Below are 18,997 nucleotides of genomic sequence, written 5' to 3'. Positions count from 1 at the left end.
ACAGTAACATCCCTCTCCTCTGTTTTTAATTTAAGGTTTATCAAAACTATTTTCATATTTTTATGTCCCCAAAACATAAAAAAACCCCACCTTCAGCCACAGCCCCTCTGTTTGGACTCAGTTATGCCTCTTTCAGTGGCAGAATGAGAGTAAAACACGTTATCAATTTGAACAGATCAGTTTCCTTTATGGTGGAGTTGTTTTCAGTGTGCTGTGATGTGTATTACAAAAGCCAAAGATATAAATGATCAACTGGAAGCTTGAATTAATTTTTCCTCATGTCTAAATTAGGAGAGTGAGTAATTGCTGCAGTAATCGCAAGCAGAGCCTGTTTATCAATGCCAGTGAATAATTGGCTATTAAACAATAGTGCACTTTGCCTTTGAAAATTCACAACACTCTAACAGGAAGCACACTGCCAGCTTTATATTAGCTTGATGACTGATGAGAGGAGTGGCAGGATTACAAACGTGGTTTGGGGAAAAGCTTTCTGACATCTCTCCCCCAAAGCATCCCTATGCCTAAAGAGTCATCCTTGCTGCAAGGATAAGCACACAGTGGGCTTAGATTACAGCATCTGAAGTCACAGGGCCAAAATAGCACAAGCCTAATTCTGTAATCAATCACTTTTGATTGCAGGCAGCCAAACGCCATACCTAGAAACCACAGGCAGGAGCTGCCTCTTGTTTTCTGTTTTTGTACATGCATCTGTGCCACTCGGCCATTGCTCTGACCTCACCCTTTGTTCATAGCAGCATCTGGCCCTGTTATCTTCCTTATGCCCTCCCATTTTCCATGCCAAGCCTATCCTCTTCCCACCATGCTCCTCATCCCTTCCTTTGACAACTCTGGATGGAGTCCCTGCTCTCCTGGTGTATCACCCTCTCCACCCAGCTACACTCACCCCTCACCTCCAGCTGTTTTTCAGTGCCCTCCCAGCTGTTCCTGGGCTCTGCGTGCACAGCCTAGGCACCCACAGCTCCTCCAACTATTGGGACCCCTCACCTGGGCTCTCTCCCTCTTCTAGGCATCTTCCTTTCTCTGAGCTTCCTGGATCAGGAGCAGACACAGTGCAAATGCTTGAGGATCCCTCCTGTTCTTGCTGCTTCCAAGCCCTTTCTCTTGCCCAGCCTCTCCCCATCCTCCTCCTTCTCCATGCTTGATCCAAAGCTCTTTCTCCTGTTCCCAGATTCCCACATCTGCTCTTGGTGGTGTCAGGTTGTGACAGGACAATCCAACCAATTCCTTGCATTGTCATCTCCATATCCTTGTGCCTTCAGTTGATGTGCAGCTCTTATTTGACTCTCTCAGTCACTCTGAAATGGTTAATCTGCTATGGTTTTCACCTAGTACTGCTCTTCCTCACCTCTCCACTGTGCAGATTTCCCCTCTAGTCACTGCTCATCCGGATAATTCAATTAGTTTTTCTTTCCTCCTCTGTTTGCAGACCTCTCCTCTCTGTCCTTTTCTCAATTTGAAAATTGCTCATTTGCTTTCAAGCTTCATTTCAGTCCGGTCTAGACTGCCTTCCCAGAGTCTGGCCTACTGACTTAATTTCACTTTTTGGTTTTTTTCCCCCCTGAAGCTATTAACATAGCAGCAAATTCATTCTACCTCTCTGTACCGTCACCTTCCCAGCTAAGTAGCTGTAAGATACAGCTGAATCTAAAGAAGTATATCTGCAACTCTGGCTCAACTTCTCACTCCTCAGCTACTGTCATCTCCTGGTTCCTCTGTTCTCCCTGGAAATATGAGCTGGCTGGTTTTCCTCATCTCTCTGGTAGGGCACTGGCCTGTTCTCCCTTCCAATGGCATCTCCATCTCAGTTTCTTTCATCCCTTTTAATTCTAACTGCACTTAACTCTCCTCATTTAACCTTGAGTTCTTCAGTTTCCCCTTCACTAACATACTTCAGCATCTCCTTTCTTAAAGGTGTTGCCCAAACACCCTTGCTTTCCCTCTTGTCCTTCCAGACACTGTTGCATTCCATAGCTCCTTGCTGTTTGTAGTATCCTGGTGTTCCTCCTAACAGTTTCTGTTCCCCACATCCTACTGAAACTTCTCCGGTCGAGGTCTCTCATATCTTCTTCTTACCAAGATTTCAGTCACACACTTCATCTTTATCTTTCTTCTTTACTTTTAGCACTGTTGACCACACTCTTCTTGAGATCTTGTTCTCTGGATTCAGCAACCCTCATCCTCTGCCTCCTGTCACTCACTCAGCACATTTGCTAAGTAGACTTCTTTACTAGCCTTGGAAAGGTCTTGGTGTCTTTTCTCCTACCATCTCATTTCCAGGAGAAAACCAACCACCAAACAAGACAAAAAACCCAAACTCATCTCTGCACAAACTCAGTGGCTGCCTCTGCAGAGGTAGCTCCTGTTTCACTGCTCAGCTCAAGACCTGTCCCTTCTATCCAAATAAAAAGTAAATAATAAAAAAGAAAGATCTTTCTGTAAGGTCATCTCTTATTTAGCTCTACTTTTAACTGGGGTTCTCCCAGGCTAAAGCAAAGCTCCTGCCCACACCTCCATATAACCTCACTTTCCTTTGTTACTGACCAGGTGACGTGTGTCAGTCACCCCGCAGCCCACCAGAACCTCCAGTCTCTCTCCTAACACCCAGTTTATGAATCCTCTCCTTCAAATGAGTTTTAATACTTGAAGTTTTTCTGCTTTGGGTCCTGAGAACTGACAGCCTTTCCCAGTGACCCCCTCAGTTGAATCCCACCATCTGACAGATCTTAACAGACCGCCAGTTTTCCTCTTGCTCTGCTCACAGCAGGCCAGCACTGCCCGAGTCAGTTTGTCACCAGCATTTTGACATACGCTCCCTCCTTTTGTGTCCCTCTTCTGACGCCTCCTCTTTAGCATCAAGTGTAAGTCACCAGACTTTGCTTTCAAGGCCCTTCATGACATATTTACCAATAAGAAACTGCTCTATGGCTAGTCTGCTACAATGGCCTTTATCCCCTCTCTCTTATTTCCAGGGAAGTGTTCTTCTTCTTCTTCCTGGGTGCTGAATTCCCATGTGGAGCTCCCTATGACTACTTGCAAAAGCATTCTTCTCCTACGGCCACAGCAGCTGCTCACCATGCTGATAGCCATGGCTCCCTCTTTACTCTTGTGTCTTGCACCCTTATCGTCAACTTACAGAATAATGTTTTTTTAGGGATGGGACCCTTTTTATTCTGCATTTGTAGATGATACGGCAGAAAGGCAACCTACTGAATAGGCAGGTATCTATATCTATATATATCTATATCACTATCAAGAAGCCCTGGCTTGCAAAACACAGTGATCTGTGAAAGATGGAATTACCAGTTTTCTCTCACCACACATCCATTATCAAACATAGAAATCCCCCCAGGAATCTTTTCAGTCTGTGCCCTCTGCTCAGTTCAGGTACAGTGCTGACGCCTTCCAAACAGCCCTTACTTTCTCATACACAAGAAAATAATTTCACTAGAGTAGACACTTCTGAGATATCGAAAGGGTTTGTGTGTGCACTTACAGACCCCCTGGCCACGGCTCCCACAGGCTTCCCAGGAACACTCCAGTAAAGGCTGAATTTCTTGGTGTCTTTTCAGGCTTTCCCTTCTGATGAGCAGCACAGCAAACTCCCTTACTGACAAGAGCACTCACCTGAACCAGCCCAGCGAGAACATAGCTGGAAAGCCATTTTAACCTGAACCACAAGTTAAGGGTTACGTCTGGAAGTCCCACCTAGCTTGGAGAACAGGCACCAAATATTCTGCTTATCCCCTGTGACTACATGGCAGTCTTGGACCAACACATGAAGCTTATTAGAAAAATTAATTTTGGCAGATGGACACTAGACCTGATAATTCAGCTGCTGAGTGTCCTCACCGTCAGAGTGATGACCCCATCTCTAGCTCCAGCCTCGGTGACATCTGAGTGGCCGCACAGGAGCTGCAGCAGGAGGGCAGGGGCAGTGCTGCTAATGCAGCACAAAGAAACTTCTAGTTTCCTAATGCCGGGTCTGTTCATCTGGCTTAAGGCAGCAAGCTCTGCTGAAGTCCACGAGGCCAGAATGATCACCAAAACCCTGGCCCAGACCCCTGCCAGACAACCCCTAGCCCTCATGGCCTGGTGCTGGTTTGCATCCATGTCACACCTTCTCAACTGTACAGAGTACATGCTAAGACCCGATCATCGTGTCTTCTATGTTGTTAGACCCCCAACAGTTTACAATTATATGCTTGATACTTTTAATTTATTTATTCCACAATTAGTGCTTGGAAATGTGTAACTGGAGGGCTGCGTGGCTCACTGAAGACATTGCCAGGCCCACAGTAAATGTATGTTTTAAGTGTCTGTGCAAGCAATCTCCCCAAAAACGCAAATTAGCTTAGTCAAATGTTTTCAATGAACGCATTTTTGACAGATCAGTTAATGTTGTTTACATAACTTTAAACTAAATATTGAATGCAAGCCTATTTTGCTTTACATCTTGACATAAAATATGTCTCTGGTTAGGTAGATAGGGAAAAGTTCCTGGCTTTGAAGGAGATAGGAAATTATTGATAAGAGCCCTGATATCTGCAATACAATACCCTTTCCTAGAGTTCACAGAATTCCCCCAAAGCTCTCCTATTAGCAAAGGCTGTTTGATCAAACTTGGCTGGAAAACAAAATCTAGTTCAGTACTTTTCCTTTTGGTTTATGTTTTTTTTTTTTTTTCACCTGCAGTGCTATTTTAAGATCAGTTTTATGGTTGCAGTTTAGGCAATGGCTAAAAAGGGAGGGAAAATAATTACAATATTTCATGAAGTTTATGTGCCTTGCCCATAACTCTCTCTCACACCATGATATCACTGTGGCCTTGTGCATTTCTAGTGACACCTTGACATCAGCCTTGTAAAAGTGCATCTCAAATCTGTGAATAGAGGGAAAAAAGGGGAAGCTTCTGTTTTGAAAAAGGCAGGTTTTGAGTCCTATCATTTTAACTATAGCTATAATTATAGCTATATTAATATTAACAATAGTAGTAACAGCCTCAACATGCCTTCTGCTGATTGTCAGGTTTGTAAATATGCATTAGTCCAAGGTCAGCCTTCGTCAGAACAAAAAGTAGACCTGCGTCTTTCTGTGCCTTCCTCCCCATCATTCCACTTTCTCCACCCTTTCTCTCCTTCCTGCCATGAACACAAGTTTGCTTCCCCTGATCTCCACATGATTTCCTCATGCTATTTGTTACCCCTTCCCATACACAATTTTGTGACTCCGCCCTGCACACATTCAGGGAATAGACAACACCCTTGCTGTCCATGCTGCTGTTCTCCACCCAGCCACACATGCTATCTGCTCTGCCCATCACCATGCTCGCAGTCCATGTGTCCAACAAAGAGCTCACGGTACTTTTGCAGCGACCACTGCCAAGCACAGCTCTGCTTCATCCTTCTCCTCACTCGCTGCCCCGGTGCTGTGAGTGGCTCAGAGTTCAGCCTGTTCTGTGACAAATCATTGGTACCCAGCAGGTTTGGTCACCAAAAGATACACCGTCAGCGGGACTTCTCTATGCAACACCAGCTGGCCATGGCTAGCAAAAATGCGTGTTTCACACCCAGTTTTGCAACCCAGCTGCCTTCCCTCAGTGTGTGCTGTCTCTAGTCCATCTCTCTATAGACTTGGGGAAAACCCAATGGCTTTGGAAATACATTCTTTTAACAGCATCTGTAGCTCTCTAGTCCTTACGCTGCCTGGAAGACGGTGTCATATTTGCTGGATCAGATCCATGGTGTTTAAGACCTTTCTTTGGCAACAAATAATCTGCTTTGACAGTTCATCTTTTCACCTCTGTGTCCATTAATAAACGTGTAAAGGAAATGTCAGGGCTTTTTTTTTTTAAAAAAAATATTTTCTTAAGCGCATGTTGTGATAACTGAGGACTACTATTTTTTGCAAATGCAACATATTCCCCAGTGTGGTTGTAACAAGTAACATGTTACGGGGTGGAATCAGAAAAGTCTCCCAAAGAAGCTGTGTAGGAAGGGAGAAGGGGGGGGGGGGGGGGAAAGCCTGGATGAGTAGCATCCCTGTGAACAAATAGCTGCATTTATACCCGTCAGGGGACAAAAGCTAAAAAGAGAAAGTGTGTCATTGCAGAACTGGAGGTCTCTGTGTGATGTGCAATGGGCACCTGGTGACACTTGCACACTGCTTGAGGGAACAGAAGATGCAGACCAGTGGGATTCACATACTTAGCTCAAAATGACTGACAACGAGAGGTCTGTTTCTCCAATTCTGCTATTGATGTTAAGGATTACTATTTGAGAGAGCAATTTACTTTGTGTATATTACTCATTAGCTCCTCCTCTGGTATGCGCAGCAAGGGCAGGGTTCAAACTCCATGCAGTTGCAATGGTACCCAGGGGGACACACGCTGCAGCCAGAGGCAGGGTTAAGACTGATCCCATTTTGGAATACAGTCCCAACTGTGTGTTGTGTGTGTGCACACACATGCATAGGGGAGCATGGGAAACCACCCAGACTGCAGCAACAGCGAGTTACCCAGGCCCAGAGATAGCACAGCAAAAAGAATCAAGGCGTTTTCAAACAGCACGTGAACAAACTTGAAGCCCTGCCTATGTTTTTTTTAACACTCCAGAGAGTGGGTGACCATGTCTTCACACAGGGATACTTGCTCAGCTCTGAGGCCCAAAATCTGCAACTTTTCCCCAAACACAGGCCTTGATGGAGTTCACCAATTCAGGCTTATAGCAGCTACATCAACCTGTTACTTTGACTTGAACATAAAGTATTCCTTCATCTGTACTTAGATTAAAAAGTCTGAGTAAACCCCAAACCAGAGAAACCCCGAACTCACAAACCTTGTTTTTTGAGCTCCTCAGGCTGTGTCCAGCTCCAAAAGCCAGCAGACCCAGTAGAGGCTACAGCAGAAACGTGCCTGCCTGGGTACTCACACAGAGACAGCTCTACATCAGATCAGCACAAACCAGCTGCATCTTCCAGGTCGCTTAGTAGCCAGTAGACACCTAAATCATCCAAACAGAGCAACTCTTTCCTTACCCAAAATGTACTGCCTTCTAGTCATTCACCTCTCTCCTCACTTACCTCCTGTAGCACTCTGAGCCCATCAGTTACTAACTAGATGAAGCTGGAGGTAGTTAGCTCCCAGACACACGTACTTGCCTAAACTACTTCTGCCCCCTGGCTTGCATGAACTGCTGAGGTCACCACCTGCCTGGACTGGATGGGCCCCACCTGGAGCATATCTCAGTGGGACCTGAGGATCTGAGCTTCCCTCTCAGGGTGCAAACCTCCTCTGGCTTTCTTAGACCCCTGTCCTGAGCTTGCTAGATACCTGTTTGCATCAGAGTCCATCAATCACAAGGCAGTTGATCACAACAAGGCATGTGTAACTTTTTTATTGCCACAAACGTTGAAAACCAGACAAGACTTACTCTGGAAACCCACCCCAGCGTGGCGGCGGTGCTGCCAGCCCTGCCAGGCAGGGTAGGTGGCTCTCACCCTTCCTGAGCTCTGACCTGCTGCAGCTCCTTACATAATTTACTCCTAGCAGAGAGAAACTCTGCAGCAGGCTATTTATTGCTCGTTTTGCAGTCCCACAAATACATCTGTAAACTGAGAAGTTACTGTGGTTGCTGATGATATGCTATATTGTGGGGATTGGGCCAAGATGAGCCTAGGAAATTAACTGGTCTTGCAAATGTTTGTTTATTTATTTATTTATTGTATTTTTTAAAACACCCTTTTAGGAGGTAGGAGATAATTAACACAGGGAGCATTGGTATATTAACCTCACATTTTTGCTATTGAAAGGACTCTCTAGTCTGACTTCTACAGGAGATGTTTTGACAACAAAACAGTGCAGCTATGATTAGCCTGATAAAAGCGAGCCAGAGTTGGAGTATTGATGGTATGTGCATCTAGGATCTAGTTACAAAATGGGCTTTTAACCACATTCTCCCTTGCGAATTCATGTTATCAGAGGCCATCTTAAAAAAAAAAAAAAAAAAGAAAGAAAAGACAGACAATCTTTCTTTTTCATTTTAGGTGGGTATGTTTCTTGTATTTCTTTATGCTTATGAAAAATGAGACATTAATAACTTTGACCAGAACCACACACTGAGCAGACAGGCGCTTTGCAAACTGCCTTAGCTTCACTAACCCATGCCAGTGCAAAGACCAGGAGCCACAGTGAATCTCTTTAACTACAGGAAATTATTGGATCCAGTCATGGGTTTGTGAGAGAGCTGAGAAGGATTGTATCAAGACCAACAGATTTTGTCAAGCTTTTTTTAAAAAATCTAATTTATTTTGAGAATACTTTTTCAGAGCTGATTAGCTAGCATACTAAATCATTGCGCTGCCTAACCCCAAAAAGCAACCCTGACAAACAATTAACAATAGAAACACGATTGTGGCAACAAGTGATGGATGGCTCAAGGGTGTAGCTTGGGCCCAGTCTTTGTTTGGAAGAAAGTTGCTGCTGCTAAATAAAGAAACGGGTAGTAAAAGGTGAGAGCGAATAGATCGTATCTGGAATAAAACTATTCGCTCTGCTCGAGGGTAGGTTTCCTCGTAGCAGCAAGCATCTCAAGAGGGACAGGTGAGCTCCATGGATCGGGTCATGAGTCAGAAACTGCCACCCACCAACGCTCCTTCTGCCATAGCCTGGGATGAAACAGTGTCTTGAGGTTTCTCCTCTTCCACTGTGGGCGAAAAAATGTCTGCTTGCCTACAGGCTGGGCAGTGAGATGGGGTGGCTGTTCTCTCCCGAGCTATGCATTCAAGACTTGTACACAGGACCTGTAGTTTCAGGCCTGCAGAGACCCTCTGCCTTGCTCTGACCTCCTGCATTTCTCAGAGTGCTGCTGTGAACACCCAGCTGAGTATCCTGGTCTGTCTGTCAGCCCATGCTGAGCAAGAGCTGCATCCCGGGCTGGCCAGGCTGTCTGATGACTGCTCAAAGGGCTGCTGACCACATACAGAGGCGTGTTCCCCAAAAGCAGAGTGAGCCCAACTCTTCCAGCTGCCTTGGACTCTCTCTTAAAACCAGACTAACATGTCTGGAGCAGACCTGCCACTTTCCCATGATGCAGGCAGCTGTGCTTCGTCGGGTAGCAAAAGCTGCCTCTTAAGTTCCTGCAAAGAGACCATAGAGTTCTTCCAAGTGAAAAATCCAGAGAGCTGGATTTTCACCTGCAGACATTTTCTTATGAACCAGTAGCTCTAGGATTTCTTTTTAACCCTTTTAAGGGCATGGTTTCAAGTTCATTTCTATTGCCACAGGCAATTTCCCGATTCCTGCTTTTCTGTCATTGATTTCTAATAGTTGTTCAAAGTTTTGTGTTCATTTACCAGTTTGCCTATAACTTATTCAAGTACTCTGTTAAAAGAAATAGAATAATGTATCAAAATGCCTCATATTGATTTTATTATGCAGAGATTAGAAAGTAATAAATATAAAGACATAATGTAAAAAAGGAAGCTGGATAGATATGCACTGTAAAACAAGTGGTAGGTAAAGATTACTCACGAAAGACCACTGGAAACACCACATAGCTGGAAGAACCATTTAAGGTCTACAACATTTTAAACAGTGACTAAAATGTTTGAGAAACTTTGCCAAACAAGACAAACTACCCTTCTGTAATCTGCACAGGAATGTTATTTTATGTATGCTTCACATGCGCACGCACACATGCACACACGCTCACATATACATATAGGTCACGAATTTTAAGGAACAAACAGAGTAAGAGAAATTCATTGATTAGTCCAGTAAATTATTTATCTTAATTTTCTGAGGAGGCTTTGCCATTTTCTGCTCTTACTGAACCCTAAGATGCCAATTTGCTCAACCTTGACCTCATGTGTTAAGCAGCTGACTTGCTGAGGTTGAATTAGATAAAACATCTCTACCTTCAGCATCAGAAATTAAAAAAAAAAAAAAAAGGTGAAAATGAAGTCTAAAGAGCTCCTGGACCGTGTTTTATGTGCCAGATCATCATAGTCGGGAATATGGACTGAGGTTCTGAAGCAAATTTAAAATGACCTCTCAGTTATTTTAGTGTTCAGAGATTCACTTTGGGGGTACATCTGTTCTTTGGAAAGCAGGTTTAGTTTCAGGATGAGACTCCTGAGACTTTCTGTGCCCATTTCTGCTCAAGGACTATTGAACCAATGTGACCAACTGTACTAAGCAACAAAAAAAGCAACAAACCTCACCTCCACCGTGTGTTCCCTAGTCCTCTTCAGCAGCTGCTCTTTTGCACACCTGCAGTATTTTGGTGGTTGTTCTGGATTGCCCTAGCTCTTCAGGACACCATCATACTGAGCTATATATGGAGCAAAAAATAAAAACCTTCATTCACAAATCCACACAGGCAAAATACATGCTTTGGTGACTGGCTGCAATGACAGGGCATGTTCTGACGCTTAGAAAACTTCTGTTTGTTTTGCAAAGAGGATGGTGCACTGAGCACATCCATGCTTACTTATAGTACCAATAGCGATTATGCTATGCTATTGCTTCACGCAGCACCATCCCACCTTGCCTAAACCACTGGCCTGTTTACCCCAGCAGAGTGGGGTGCACAACTCTGTGTGTGTTTGCTGCAGGAGCGTGTTGTGTGCGGGGTATGCCAGTTCGCCAAAATCCTGTGGTTGTTACACACCTGTTTCCCACACACGCAGTGGTGGTGCCGGTGCACGGCGCGGGGTGCCTGCCCCAGCATGATACCTGGGGCTGGGCTCACTTTTAGCATCAACATAGTATGTGCCTTGCTGATCTGAGGAGATAATACACAAATGCAAATTGGAATAATGCCTTTCTGCCTATCTCTTAATGGCACTTTCCTTTTCTGGGGGGTTTCCCTCCCACCCAAAGAGGATAAGCCCTAAGCCTTGAATTTACTTCTCGTTAATGTACGCTGCCTTACACCCACGCGTATAGGTCGTGTGCGCTGGCCCGCTGCTTGTGCCTGGTGCTGGGCGCCCGCTGCGTTCCACTTAGGGCTGCAACAGCCTCGGGGCAGCTACTCCCGCCGCCCCCGGACGCCCTGCAGGTACCGGGGGCACCCGCGCTGCCGGCTCACTCCGCTCTGCCCGCTCTGCCCTCTCCGCCCGCGCTGCCCGCCGCCCCCTGCCCGCTGCCCCCTACCCCCTGCCCGCCGCTCGCTGCTTCCTATCCGCCGCCCGCTGCCCGCCCGCGGCTGCCCTTCCCGCCGTGCCCGCCAGGTGTCGCCCTGACAAAGAGTTTGCGGCCGCGGCGGGGCCGGCGCTGCCCGCGGGGCTCGGTCGCTGCTCGCCCCACCGGCGCCCGCGTCTCCCCGCGCTCGGCCCGGGCCCGGCCGGCCGCTGCCTCCGGCTGCCCGCGGTGGGAGGCTGCCGGGCACAGAGGGGGTACGGAAGTATCTGCCGCACAGGGAAGCAGCGAGCGATGGAGGCGGAGGGATGGCGGCGGCTGGCGGGGGGAGCGCCCACCCTGCCCCGGACACTCAGAGGGAGCAGACGCGGCAGGACCCCCGCCCTCCGCCCGCCGCCGGCCCCGCTCGCAGCCCCGCTTCTGGGGCGGCTCGAGAGCGGTGGTGCCAGCGTCGGGTCCGTGCGGGCGCAGCGGCGACGTCGGGCCGCGGCCCCGCTCCGCTCGCTGCCCCGCCAGAGGGTCTCCCAGCCGGCTTCCTCGGAGGGACCCTCTGGGCCTGTCACTGTGGGTTTGTTTTCAGAAAAACACTATCAGCGGAACAGTTCCCGCACCACACCCCTGTTATCATTTAGGTAACCTCCCTGTTTGAAATATTTCGAGTGGATAATAAAATAGTCACCATATCCGTGTAAATCCCCGCACCGAGGAGCCGGGATACTCCTCTCGTCCGGGCCGCCCCCCCCCTCCTGCGGCAGGAAGGCGGCTCCGCGGAGCGCCTCGCGGCTCCCGCCGCCCGCTGCCCCCGGGGGTCGGCCCCGGCGCGGCCAGTCCCGCAGCCACCTGATGAGAGCCGGCTGCCACGCCTGGCCCGCCGGGACGGGGCGCCCCCGTCTCTGTTACTAGAAGGATCAGTCCAAAACTAGGCGGAGAGGCACGGCAGGGACACATACGGGGCGACACAGGGCAGCGGGGGGCTGGGGGCGGCCGCCCCTCCGCACCTGCCGGTCCTCCCGCGCCCGCCCCGGCGCAGGCGAAGCAGCGCTCCCGGGCGCGCTGCCGGGGATGCTGCGGGCTGCCCGGGGCTCGCCCCGCCGCGCCGGTTCGGCTCGGCAAGCGAGAGGGAGAGCGGCGGCACGTTACACGCGGGGAGGCAGAGCCAGGGGAGGAGCGTCGGGGCCGGGGCAAAGGCATAAAACCAGCCCCAGGTGCTCGGCAGCCCCGGCGAACGGGCGGCTATCGCGGAGTGTAAAACTTCAGCCCCCTCGCCGGTGCCGGCCGGTGCGGAGCAGCGCGGGGTGCGGGCCGAGCGCGGCGGCCCCATGCCGCCCGGCGGGCCCGGGCCAGCCCCGGGGCCAGCCCCCGGTGACACTCCCCGCAGCCGCTTTCCCGCGGGCCGTGCCCGCAGGAGCAGCCGCGCTCTCCGCCCGAGGAGGATCGCTGTGAGCCTCCTTGCAGGCAGGTGATCTGCCTGCCATTTCTGGTTACCCTTCTTCCCACCTCCCCCGCCTTTCTTCCCCCCCGGCTGGACAACTCCCTCCTTGGAGAACACGCCCAAGTAGCTGAAGAAGAGAGGGAGTTAAAAAAAAAAAGGGGGGGGGGGGGGATAGAGAGGGAGAGCTAGGTAGTTAACATTGAACCTGGGGGAAGCGCCCGGAGCCGCTGGCGCTCAGGATCCCGCAGCCCATACATCGGCAGCAATAAAGCGCTACGTGTGACAGGCATACAAATCCGGGATAGAGGGAAGAGCGAGCGAGCGGGGCAGGCGGCCGGCGGCGCGCAGAGCCCCGGGGCAGGGCCATGGTGAGTGCCTGCGGGGGCTCGCCAGCGCGCAGCGGCGGGCGGCGCGGGGCGCGGCGGGGGCTGCCCCTCTCGGCCGCGCTGCCGTGACCCGCGGCTGCACCGCCGGAGACGGCCCCGGGCCGGAGCGTGGCACGCATCGTTTCGCATGTTGGTCCTGAGACACGGCAAGCAAGGAATATGAACAGGAAAACAAGGCGCTGGATCTTCCACATCTTCCTGAGCCTGGGGATTGTGTATATCAAGATCGGGTAAGTAACTTTTTTTTTTTTTTTCCCTTTCTTCTATAACAATTGCGCTCTCTCTCGCTTTCAGCCTAACCTGCCCAGACCTGTTACTATTTAACTCGGGAAGTCTCAAAAAAAAAAAAATTATGATGGTGGTGATCACGATTATTTCGTAAAAGACAGGTACAGCCCCGCACCTTCGGGCGGCCCTCGGGGCGCAGCCTCCGGCGGGGCGCGGTGGCGGCCCCGGCAACGTGCGGAGCGGCGAGGGGCCGGGCGGGGGGAAGTGCGTGCGGACCCCCGGGGTAGCCGGCCCTTCTCCGCCCCGGGGTGCCGCGGCCGCCCTCGCCCCCGCCCCGGCTCCCGCAGCTACCTGCCGCCGCCGGCAGCGCGGGCCGGGCCTCTGCCTCCCCGCACGGAAACCCCGCGGCGGCTGCTGCCGGAGGAGACCCCGGCGGGGAGCGGGGAGCGGGACGGGGGGCGGCTCTCCGCCTGGCGGTTTCCCCCCACCGCCGCTCCAGCCTGGCCCGGCCCGGGCCGCCGCGGCGCTGCCGGTCCAGGTGCGCCCGGCTGCGGGCAGAGGCGGCGCAGCCTGCGGGCAGAGCGCGTTATCCCCGTCCTCCCTCCCTCCAGCAGTTCCGCGGGAGAGGGAAAACCCTGCCGGCCCGCTGCCTGTGCGTGGCCCGGGCACGCAACGCCGCTGCCTGCGCTTTAATTTACGAATGAGGAAGTTCGTCCCGTTTTGGCAGGAGCCCACGCGCTCCTTATCTCCGCTCCGGCTGCGGAGAGAGGGAGAGGGAAGCGACGGGGGAAAGGCGGGTGTTTTCCGGGGGCACCTGCCAGCGCTGGGAGGCGGCAGGGTGCTGCATCCGTCTCCGGGACGAGGGTCCCCCAGCCACCCCGGTGTCTTGTCGTTGCAGGGGTTTTTCCTCTGTGGTGGCCCTGGGAGCCAGCATCATCTGTAACAAGATCCCGGGTCTTGCCCCCAGGCAGCGGGCGATCTGCCAGAGCAGGCCCGACGCTATTATCGTCATCGGGGAAGGGTCCCAGATGGGCATCAACGAGTGCCAGTTCCAGTTTCGCAACGGGCGCTGGAACTGCTCAGCCCTAGGAGAGAGGACCGTCTTCGGGAAGGAGCTGAAAGTGGGTACGTTGCCTCTCCGCTCACTGGTGACCAACTCCCAGCTGCATGACACCAAAAGGAGGGGGGGCACATGGGGTGTGTCACGGGGCACAGCTGTTGGCTCACACAGCTTGTGCCAGCCAGGGCAGGACTGTCACCTCGAGCATGTCCACCTGGATGCTATGGCTGTCATTACCAACGCGACTGACATCAGTGCTTCCTCCTAGCAGGGTACCTGTCGTGGCCCTTGCTGTGGTTCAGGAAAGCACTTCCACAGGCCTTAGCATTAGCTCCTACCACAGTGTTTCACTGCCTTGCTCTCACAAATCCTTTTGGAAAGGTTTTCCATTTGTGGGCACAGGACAGCAGCCTTATTAAGGATGCAAAAATGGTGTTTGGTTCGGGTTGAAGGTAGTGGTCAGAGACTGAATGCTGCGTGGGGTTAGAATGACACTTCTGGGGTGCAGGCACCTCAACAGTGATGCTGGCCTGATGTTTGGACTTGTTGGGACAAAGGTCAGTTGCATTATAAGACATTTCCACCACATAAAATAGTTATTCTTATCTAGTGCCCTCTCTCCCACCAGAAGGAACGGGTGTTCTGGTTTGAGATGTCAGGGCATTTATAGAAACTGTTCCAACCAACAGGCAGAAGATCCCATTTCCAGTTTCTATTTTTTTCGGTTATTACAACAGTACAAAATATACTGACATTCTGAACTAAACCAGCATTAGTAATGACAAACACAAACACCTGAGGAAACAGACAAGGTTAAAACTCTTATGCCCCTGTACCGCACAATACACAGGAGTGGAGCTTACTCAGTGTTTGTTGATTCCACAGCACTTAAAATACAAAGACTGAGGAAAAGTGTTTTCTGAATACAGCTATAGCCATTTTTAGAGCCATACTTGGAAACTAATCACTTGCAGTATGGCATTCTGCATCCAGAAGTTGAAGCTGATATCTATGGTTTCCAGCCCTGAGGTCTTTCTGCCTCCTCCCCACCTAAAACATAGACGCAAAAACCCAGAAAGCCCATCAAACAATGATTAGCGTGAGAGAAAACGTGGGTATTTCATGAGAACAGAAGAAGTGACTGAGAAGAAAAGCCAGAAGAGCCCCGAGCAGTCGTACAGCAGCTGTGCCCTGGCTTCTAGCTTGTTGGGAAACCCTCTGGACTGGACCGGCTCCAGGCACCGTTTAGTCATACGTGGGCAAACGGCAGGGTATGTCCCTAGTACCTCATTCCTTGCATTCTCATGAAACACAGAGATACAGCCTTGCCACTCTGCTTTGGAACTCTTGGAAACGCCTGGCATTAACTGAAAGTATATTTTATCACGTGTGTGCACACTGATATGTGTATTTTCCAAAACTTAGAGATACTTAAGGAAAGAACAGAAAGAGAACAAGATGACTAAATTTGAAAGTCCTATGTGAGTTACCGATCTTTCAACGCCTTTGATAATCAAACAAAGTGAGTCAAGTAGGGAATGTAAAAATGACCCTGCATGACATTGTGATACATCTGAAAATGGACCATTTATTCAGATTAGCTCATTGTTTCTATTCCTTGAGCTGAGCTGTTCCTGTCAGTGATGCATGCAAGTGTTTGCCACTTAGGTCAGTGAAGAGTCCATTTGGATGGCTGACAGGTTTGGGCTCATTTAGTCTGAGAGTAACATTTCCTTAAACAGAAAATGTGAGAAGGATTTCTTCTTCAACAAATCATAAAGCTGCAGAGTTATTGTGGTCTGTTGTACAAACATGCACTCAGTTCCTCCCCCCCTCCCAAAATTGAATTATTTAGCTAGTGGGTTATATTTAGGTCCTTTTAAAGAAAGTCAATATTAAAGGAAGTAGACTTTGATCTGTCTTTGAGGTGATAACTCTTAATACGTTCTATCTATCCATTACAAGGCTAAGATAGATAGGGCAAATTCATCGTTGGTTTCAGAACAGAGTCAAGTGTTGAACGGCATCCAAATTATAAAACTAATTTAAAGAATAACCAAAACCTTCAAATTTAAAGAGGTTATACATTTACATTTGAAAATAAGGGTCGATAAAAATCACACGGACTTGAAAGGCGTGATGGTGAATTTTACTTGCACACAAGACATGCATGGTGTCTCAAGGATAAACATACTCAGGGCCTTGAACACCATGAAACATTATAACGTAGCCACGTCCACTCAGGTTGTCTCCTTGTTCTTCTACTTCTTCCTTTGCAGCATGTGTAGAAACCTAGAATATCCAACACAGCTCGCCTTTCTATGGCTACAAGGAAAAAGCATCTCTTTCCTACATTTCTCTCTCTTTCCCCAAGATCTCTGTGTTGGGGTGTGCTCTAGGTTACCATTGAGAGAAATAAAGGTTAAAAAGGGTAAAACTTATGTGCTATAAAGCCATAAATCAAATTTGGTGCCCACGGCCAGGAGGAGGTAAGTCCCGTGTGGCTTACTCAAAACAGGAAAGGGGAGAGACGTGTGACACGGTGGACCGTATATGCTATAGGGTGTATTTTAAGGTTACTGTGCACAAGAACAATTGAGGTTACCATCAAAGCAGAGACTGTACCCTTGTAGCTTTTTTAATTACCAGCAACAGCTCTAGATTCTCAGTTCTTTGCCATGCTGTGTATTACAAAATACTATTCAAACAGCAACTAATACAATAGTACTTCTTATAGCATTCAAAGACTGAATATATCTCTTGGCCAATTACATCCTTAAAGTTATTACCTCCAAAGTACGTGGGGCACCTTTGGTTTGCCACTGGCAATAAAGTCAGTGGGCCACCCATGACCTCATCCCGCTTTCTCTGTTAGAGGCTTCGCTCTGCCTCTGGAGCGGCCCTGACGCGCACGCGCTATGATTAGGATATGACTTCAGAATGACAGTAAAGTGGCTCGCCTGGCTGCTGAGCTGCTCAACGCGTGCAGCGAGCAAAGTCTAATATCAATTTGGGAGGATGTGCTTCAGTAACTCTTATGCTAATAGGATTTGCGTGTGTTAGTCCATACAAATAAGTTCCCTTGGATACCACAGATTCTTGTGAACTATTTCCCAACCCATGATTCTGATGGCACACAAACCTAAATCTCTTCAGACCCAGGTTTCATTACTTCTACCTTTCTTGGGTAGAAGTTTTATGTTTTATGAATGTTACGGAAATGTACCCAAATGATTTCAATTCTTTTGTTGACACTGGAGGGTGATTCAGGAGGCCTGAGTTCTCCTCGTGGCTCTGCTGTTGTGTGGCTGAGGGACTGTGGTGCACGTCCTCTGTGCTTCTCTTTTCCTATTTTTAAAACGGTAACAGGGATACTAGACTTGGTGAAACACTTCAAAGTCAGTGGAAGGAAGGCACTGAACAAAATTTTCCTATTCTAAGCATGTGTTTATCTGTATTTTAACAAATTCACATATAAACCATCTTCTAGTGATAATTTAGTTTCTAGTTAGCAACCATTTAAATTCATCCATGCTTCATACGGTGTATTTGTGAGCACAGACTGGAGTTTCCAGCTCCTTATAGCATGCTTCCTATCATTGCACAGCATATACTCTCCATTTCTTGTGTCATTTTATCTAGTTTGTCCTTCAAAAGAGAGTCTTCCCTACTGACATACTGTGGATACCTTATGGTGACAGCTGGTGACAATAGTGCCAATAACATGAAGAGAAATACAGTAAAAGTGACAGCAGTTTACTCCAGCTGAGAACTTGGTCCAGTTACAACAGGAAATGATAAAGTTGCAATCAAGATGAACACAAGTTTGGTTTTTTTTCTAGACAATTCTATAGACACCTCATTAATAATGTAAAGTCACAAAGAGAATTTTTAAAATAACCATGGAGATGATGCAACACTGCAATTACGGACACTTTTAAAACCAAACATTTTTTACAGTGGTCAGCAGTTCTGTTCCTGCAGATGGTCACAATCAAAACCAAGGTTTTAAAGCAGGATAGGCCAAAAATCTCCTGCCCACCTCTCTTCGGGTGAAGTGTGGTTCAAGCATAAACTTCTGAGCAATCAGAGATGCCTTTGATAGAATCTGAAAATCACATCTGGGCTCTGATGGATCACAGAAAGAGCACGTCCTATGGGAAGGCTTTTCTTCAGGTGCCTTTAGTAGCCCATTCTACAGTGTGTAACCTTGTGAAGAGGTAGTCAACAGTAACTTTGCTGTTTGTGGCAATCACAAGCCAAGGAGTAACTACCTCAAATCATTGCCTTAGGATATGCATATATTTCACGGTATCTAGAGGACAGCACTGTATTGGCATCACAGGGCAAAAATTAAACCACTATGTCCTTCTGTTGTAACTGAGCAGCACTGCCACTATTAGATGATCCTTCCCAATTAAAAATAATACAAACTGTTTGACTGAATCTCTACAAAGTGGCACAGCAAAGTGGAAACTCGTTCCAGTGTAGATCTATGAAAAGAAAGGCACTACAACCGTGCAGAAACTGTCATGGATCATGCAGGGGAGAGGATGGAGGAAATCAGCTGAGAGCTATGCGTGGTCTCCGAAGAGCATTACAGCAAAACTGGTTTCAGCCAAGTTTTCATCCTGGTCTTACTAAAATGCATCAATTCTTCGGTTTCTTTTACATTGAAAAATGCATTGATACCTTAATCCATCTGACATTACTCATGTGAATAAGGGAAGCTG

General features: G+C 48.7%; 2 protein-coding genes across 5 annotated transcripts in view; one reads left to right on the top strand and one right to left on the bottom strand.

The window, feature by feature from the left end:
- The window catches only part of LOC119147491 (vegetative cell wall protein gp1-like), a 516,692-nt gene that overhangs the window by 51,102 nt on the left and 446,593 nt on the right, over positions 1-18,997 (bottom strand). The gene's annotated exons all lie outside the window — the stretch shown is intronic.
- Positions 12,037-18,997, top strand: part of WNT7A (Wnt family member 7A) — a 40,547-nt gene continuing 33,586 nt past the window's right edge. The window contains exons 1-2 of the mRNA XM_037386605.1: positions 12,037-13,206; positions 14,103-14,329. Of these exons, the coding sequence (XP_037242502.1) occupies positions 13,136-13,206; positions 14,103-14,329 (298 nt within the window). The 5' untranslated portion in view covers positions 12,037-13,135. The remainder of the gene's footprint in view (positions 13,207-14,102; positions 14,330-18,997) is intronic.

The sequence above is a fragment of the Falco rusticolus genome, chromosome 4 (genome assembly GCF_015220075.1).
Source record: "Falco rusticolus isolate bFalRus1 chromosome 4, bFalRus1.pri, whole genome shotgun sequence".
NCBI classification, from domain to species: domain Eukaryota; kingdom Metazoa; phylum Chordata; class Aves; order Falconiformes; family Falconidae; genus Falco; species Falco rusticolus.
The sequence above is the reverse complement of the archived record's forward strand: the minus strand, read 5'-3'. Positions and strand labels throughout refer to the sequence as shown.